General features: G+C 36.6%; 1 protein-coding gene across 1 annotated transcript; it reads left to right on the top strand.

The window, feature by feature from the left end:
• The first annotated feature begins 987 nt into the window (after positions 1-987).
• On the top strand, positions 988-6,832 carry gata2b (GATA binding protein 2b). The gene is made up of 5 exons (XM_052558764.1): positions 988-1,670; positions 2,513-3,046; positions 3,950-4,092; positions 5,639-5,764; positions 6,052-6,832. Exons 1-5 carry the CDS (start codon positions 1,415-1,417, stop codon positions 6,283-6,285), a joined length of 1,293 nt encoding a protein of 430 aa, XP_052414724.1. The 5' UTR covers positions 988-1,414; the 3' UTR covers positions 6,286-6,832.
• Positions 6,833-7,136: the final 304 nt, after the last annotated feature.

The following is a 7,136-nucleotide window of genomic DNA, read 5'->3' as shown; positions in this document are numbered from 1 at the left end:
ATGACGGAACTAACAAACGTCTAAATTAACTGTTTTTTCTTTTGGTTTAATCTTAATCTTTAATCACATACAGTACATAACATGAATATATAGCACACCACTTCATTTACAGATCGATTTATGTAAAATTTACGTACCAAATGACTGCAGTTGTCTACTTTTGAATGGCAACGTCAGGCTCTTTGAAGGAATTCACCGCTCCCTCTCTCTCTCTCTCTCTCTCTCTCTCTCTCTTTCATTCACCTTGCCTGACTTTCTTTTCCTCTCTCTCTAATCAAAGTGATGAAAAGATCTTACGAGAGTCGGGTTAGTTGGTCAGCGGTTTCGTGTTGTCATTGACTGCGCACGAGACATATCTGCCGAGACAGACAATACGCGCACACTGGCCAGAATCATATTCCCTGAATTATTAAAGATCAGAAGTCGATTTAGGACGTTGCATTGCATTGCTTCGTATAGAGGGAAAAAAATTATACTCACCTCACCTAGAGCATGCGCAGGTTTCTCCAGGCGCTACATCACTTTCATAAACTCCGATTTAATGTTCTCAAGAACTGCAACCAGTTTCAATGGCAACACAATACGGTCTGTATTATTTGATATATAGTTTTCAGAGAATTCATATAAATGTAGGCCTAAATACAAATTTTATACTTATACTATAAATGTGTACAAATTATATATTTATTCTTCATTTTAACTATGTGTTACCAATCAATGACTTATTACCCATTCTCGCGAAGCTATGGATGCTGCTGTGTGAAATGTGCAATAACTAGCAGCGCAGACCTGCAGCGAAAGGCATAAAGAGACGCAAATTTGAGGCAAATTTGAGTTTCAGGTGTCAAGCTGGGAAAAAAGGCCAATTCTAATTGGCTAGAAAATCATTTACGCTGAAGGAGGAGTCCGCCCTCGGCCTCTGCCTCATATACAACTCTTTTACAAACAGATTTTTGACTAGTCGCTAGTGTGACTACCTGTGGCGATCATCCTTATCTTCACGGGCACGAGTAGGTCCTTTTTGAGCCCTAGGCGCGTTATGGAGTGACGTGATAAGAAGGTCGGCTACTCTTCTTGCACTATTTTTTCAGTCTCTACTTCAAACGCACAGGATTTGGTTTCGAACATTATCTGAGGGTATACCTCAGTGGACACCAGCAGATGCAGCTTGGGTACTCAACTGTGGTGGCATTTTTGTGATCTTTGCACGCGCGACAGACGCAACTCATGACTTAATAGGCTATTCATTAGGCTTAGGCACTCATAAGCGGACTTAATATTTCAGGCTTATATTTAAGACATTAAAGTAAACAACACCCACTGGATAAACTTGGAATAATTTTTATTTTTTCAAGTAAAGTGTTTTTTCACCGCTCACGAAAACGTGCATCCCTGTACGGGAGAGCATCTACAGATGATGGAGCTCCCTGCGGAGCCCCGGTGGATGATGCATGCCCATCATTCAGCCTTAATGGGTACCTCAGACTCGGTGTCTCCGCACACTGGTTTAGGACATCATGCGGGATATATGGAGACAGGTACCCCATTATTACCACCAGACGAGGTGGATGTATTTCTCAGTCATTTGGACTCTCAAGGAAACCCCTATTATCACACACACGGGTCCCACTCTCATACTCTCGCACGAATGTCTTACAGTCAAACGCATGGTGAGTAGTCCTGGAGCTCTGTCATTTTTTTCTTAATTACTATTATTAGTTTTTTGTTGTCAGTGTAACGTTACAATTTTAAGATCGAAGGATATGCTTTTTTTACTGAATCACTTTTTTCTTCCCATTCTAATCAGATCCATGCTTAAGATGCTTTTATATTGTAGGTCTATTCCAATAGAAATTTACTTTTATTTTCATTCAGTAATGTGGTAGTGTATGTATGGTAATTCTGTGATATCAGTTTCAATGAACACAAGCTCAAATTCATTTTGAATAAACTGGACTGGAGTAAACTATAGGTTACATATAGCTACTTATATATAAGTTATATATACTTATAAGTAGTACAAATTAAATATACAACGATTATTATTTTAATATTGCACATTTGAATGTGTGATATAATATCATATTAAAAGACTGTATAAGATTAAGATATATTAATGTCTGTTTTAACTAATATATACATTCGGAAAGTAGGTCTATTAAAGAAACAAAACCATGACGCGTTTTTAATCAAATTCGTTTCGCGGAAATTAAAATAACTTGTGACATCGAGGAAAATAATTACGATTGTTCCAAATATTTTGAGATATTTATTCTAATTCAGTTGTAATCATTTTGCTTTTCCAATCTGGCCTCCCACAACAAGCTTTAATTTGTCAATCACTTTTGATAGTTGCGATTTAAAACATTTTCGAGTTTCCTCATTTGGATTGCGTATTAGGCTATCCATCTACTTTTTAACTAGTGTTTTCTACTCTGTGGATAAAAACAAATAGAATCGCAATTGACTTTTAACTATGCACGTGTATATATTTTTTATTTCCTTCTGGCAGCACGGCTTACGGGTGGCTCAATGTGTCGACCTCACCTCATCCACACTCAGGGTCTCTCTCTGGACAACAGCAAATCGACTTTCTCGGCTGCGCAGCACCACAGCACATGGGCCGTCAGCCACCTGGGCAAAGCGGTTCTTCATTCAGCAGCCGACAACACAAACCCCCTGTACACCGGCACCGGTACGCCTGGCCCAGCTTCGATGCCTTGCCTGTCAATGACTCAACACTGCAGCCCTCAGCTCTACTGCCTGCCCCCCACTCCACCCAAAGATGCGTCCCCTGACCCTGCTTGTTCTTCTGTGAGGAACACTGGGAAGTTCCATCTGCATCTTGTCGATGGGATGAAGATGGAGAGCTCCAGTCCAATCCGTGGCAATCTGGCACAAACTACAACTATGCCTTCATATTCTGATTACGCTCTATCTGGAGCGCACGAGTACCCGAGCAGTGTGTTTCATTCCAGAGGTCTGCTCGGGAGCTGCGCGAGCAACATGACGTCAAAATGCAAAAGCAAAAGCCGCGCTTTCTCAGGTAAAGTTGAGTTCCTAGTTCAAATCAACAGTGGAATTTACATGAGGTTAAATATCTATACTAACTTTAAACATCCGGTAAATGATCTAAACAAAGTGTTCATGTAATAGTATCGTTTCAGTAGCCTAATGAATGAATGCTTTATTTTATAATAATTTTCTATGGCGCAGTACGCTTTGGTATGGCTATATAAATGATAAATACATGGATACTGTCATGTGTTGCCATAACTTTGTTGCAACAGGCACAGTTTGCATCCAGAGCATCTGGATTGAAATAAAGGAAAATGCACTTTATCAGAATAATAGCTAAATACATATACAATGTTAATATCTATACATATTCTGTATAATCTGATATAGGTCATAGATTATTTTTATATTTAATAATATATATGCAGAACCAATTTGAATTCGTTTTATTTCTGCTTTTTGGCACAGTAGTAATAATTTGATTAAAAACTATTTGCATTATTAGTATTTTTTTATTAATTTATTTTAGAAAAATAATAACACAATTACTGTGTTGTATTATTTAGGGATGTTTTGGGCATGTGAAATGGTTCCTCTTAACACACTTCTAATTTGAAAAGTAATGGCTGTAATGCAAAAAAGTTATATATTTATTTCAATTAATGCAGTCAGTGCATTAAAGTTAGTTGTTTTACTTTTGAATACCGTTGCCTCCTTTTGGGTGTTATTCATTAGATCCCTCATTTGGTCACTTAGGCACAGTCGGAAGGACCAATATCCCAAAAGTGTAAAAGTGTGATTATCTGTAAAACAAATATCAAATTGGTTATTTATCTCTGCATATAATAAATGTCAGCATGAATAAGTTATGTTTTCTATTCCCTCTCTCCTCATTTTACACATTTCTTTTGTGCCTAATTTGTGCCTGAAGGGCGTGAATGTGTGAACTGTGGAGCTACATCAACTCCTCTCTGGCGGAGAGATGGAACGGGTCATTATCTCTGTAATGCATGTGGACTCTATCACAAGATGAATGGCCAGAACCGACCACTCATCAGACCTAAGCGCCGACTGGTAAGTGCCACACACATAAACACCTTCAAATAAACACAGTTCAAGTTTGAGTTTAGAATCTTTCTGTATAATGAAAAAATATTTTTTCTTAAAGTCATTGCAAATGTTAACAAAAAATAAAACAGCTGCTGTGGAACTCTAGAGAGTATTGACACTTCAGGAAACCTGTCATATGTTGTAGTGTTTCATTTTCTGTAATATTGTGCCCATGTAATGCACTACAGAGAAAGTTTACAGACAAAACAAGAAGGAGAGAAAAAGACTGAAAAGCATTCTAGTCTCGGTGTGTGTAATGGACCACTGAGTTTCCATGGCCCTATTGACAGGTTAAATAGCAAGTAATGAATTGGGATTCAGTGTAAATTTAACCAGAAATCAGATACTACTTGTATTCCTGGCAGGCCTATCATTTTACCTCATTTTGTGTATTCCATGGTTGTAACATTATAAATTCCTGTCCACCAAATATATGTGTATGCTGAAGAATTTCATGATTTTAAATATAAGATGAAAAGTGTCACTGTTCAACTGTTCGTGATTTCACATTCAAGAAAGTCCAGTGTTAAGCACAGAGCAGCTGCAGAACTACCGTCACTGAAGGGAAATGTAATAAATCAGCTTGAAAGTGACTGCATCTGTGTTTTTTGTGTGACCCTCCATTTAGAGCATATTAGCTGTAAATTAGGCTGACTAGCTTGGGGTCTTATTCTTTTGTCAGTGTGTGACGAGTGCTTCTGCATCAGCTACAGGTCGTATATTTGAAGAGCGCCTGCAGAGACAGCTCGGTCCATTTGTTTCCTTGGCAGGATGTCTGCCCGGTACCGATAACTTTGTGAGACCCAAAATGCTTCCTTTTTGTGGTTGTTTTCTTGCAGTATTTTCTTTTGGCATGTTGAGAATCTACAATTTCTGTATAGTTATGTGAATTTATGGCATTTAAGGTTGTACTTCTGTATGACATGAGAGTTTGTGAGTCGAGCTAAAGTTAAGATTCTGAAGTATCAGCATCATCCTGTTTCTTTTCTTTATTTCTTTATTAAGTTAGCTGTTTTTCTTTATCATTTTAGTGTGGTTTTAGTAGTATTTTCTTGCCTTTTAAAGTCATTGATTAAAAATAATATTTTTATAATGCTTCATTCAGTTTGTTAAAATGGCTCATAGAGTGTTGGGAAATGAATATTTTTAAGACAGACCAGTATATATCTTAAGACAACACTGTATTGGTTTGTCAGTTGTGTCATTAATATTAATGTAATGTTGTTACAAATATAAAGGAACATTTTCTCTGTATCTCTATCAGCCAGTCTATGTCCAAAAGAAAAGGACAGAGTGCTATGCTCTTCTACATTTACTGACATTCCACACAGGATTCGGACCAGCAATTTTCATATTTTGCATAGCTTCAGGCTTTGCTAATTGGGCAATTATTATTATTTATTTTTTTTGTCTTTCCTGTTCAACTCAAGCTTTATTTTTTCCTCATTGCTCAGTTACTTCCCATCAACCAGATGTTTACACATTTCTTTTTATGTTTGTTATGTTGCAGTCAGCATCTAGAAGAGCAGGCACCTGTTGTGCCAACTGCCAGACTGGGACCACTACACTTTGGAGACGTAATGCCAATGGAGAACCCGTATGCAATGCTTGTGGTCTGTACTACAAACTACACAATGTGAGTAAATGTTTACGTGTCTAGATTTACCACAACACTTATATACAGACAACACCAAAATGAAGGACAAAATCACATTTCACATTTCTGCTTGCACATTTCTGTGTGTTTAATTTCCACTTGTAAGGGGTTTATATCTAATGTTTGCATTAAATAATGATCTAGTTTGCACCTAAAATGGGTTCTTTTTAATGTTGAATATACTTGCTGTCCATTTTTAAAACATTAAATAGCATAATTATTGTATAAATGGTTTATAGTGTGTATGTCTTTGTTTGCGAATTCAGGTGAACCGTCCACTTACTATGAAGAAAGATGGGATCCAGACACGCAATAGAAAAATGTCAGGCAAACCTAAGAAGAGAAGAGGAGAACATTTTCAGCAATTTGACAGTTGTGTGCATGAGAAATCATCCACCTTCAGCCACATGGCCAACATTCCCCACCCCTTCAATATGACCCAACCTATCCAATTACATCCTGCATTCAGTCACAGCAGCTTAGTCACTGCTATAGGCTGAGAGCCACTTGTAGAAGATAACATACTTAATGAACACTTTAACTACATTTTTCAGTTTTAATGTTCGGGTCAAGGACATTTTATTAATGTTTCAGACTTTTGTTCAAATGTTCATTATGCAAATCTCAAAATTCTATTCATTCTTGATTTAAAAGTTGCACTTTATTTTGTAGATTTCTGAAAAGTGATTTAAACCAACCCAGAATCCAACTCTAGGATACCAAGAGTTTGATTGATTTGCCAGCTTTTCACAAATAATAAATATCCCCTATTTATTCAAATATAATCACAAGTACAAAAATGATAATGTCTGTTTACGTCATCTATAGCATTGCACTGTATCCTATGTAACTGTGAAGTATAAAGGAGAAGCCCTGTATTTTAAAAGTCATAATATAAACCAAATATTAAGGACTGTCCCTAAATCATTTTTAATTATCTAACCATTTCTTTAATTTATTTTGTCTTTGTTCTTATTTTCAAGCTTTATATATGAACTATAGTATCAACAGCAATAGTATCAATTTATATTTTCTGTACACACATGCATTCATACATAACACTTTTTTTTTTTTTACTGTGTACTCATTTTAAATTTTAGTTAATAAATGATTTAAACAGATTTTTTTTTTGTGAGTTCTTGCCTTATTTGTAAAAAAATAAAAAAAACTATCAAACTGAGATATACAAACAATCCAAAAGTGTGGCCTTAAACTCCTGTGCGCTTGCAAACACTTACTGACATACTGACTGGACTCAAACAGTGAGTGAAGAGCAGGCCTCTAGAGAGACAAGAGGAAATGGAGAGATGAGATAAAGATGAAAGAGCAGAGAAAGTCAATACATGACAAG

Source organism: Carassius gibelio, chromosome B6 (assembly GCF_023724105.1).
Source record: "Carassius gibelio isolate Cgi1373 ecotype wild population from Czech Republic chromosome B6, carGib1.2-hapl.c, whole genome shotgun sequence".
NCBI classification, from domain to species: Eukaryota; Metazoa; Chordata; class Actinopteri; order Cypriniformes; family Cyprinidae; genus Carassius; species Carassius gibelio.
The sequence above is the reverse complement of the archived record's forward strand: the minus strand, read 5'-3'. Positions and strand labels throughout refer to the sequence as shown.

Coding starts and splice junctions, on each gene's coding strand:
- gata2b (XM_052558764.1), top strand. CDS start 1,415: ATGATGGAGCTCCCTGCGGAGCCCCGGTGGATGATGCATGCCCATCAT. Junction 1,671..2,512: donor GTCTTACAGTCAAACGCATG/GTGAGTAGTCCT, acceptor TCCTTCTGGCAG/CACGGCTTACGGGTGGCTCA. Junction 5,765..6,051: donor TGTACTACAAACTACACAAT/GTGAGTAAATGT, acceptor TTGCGAATTCAG/GTGAACCGTCCACTTACTAT.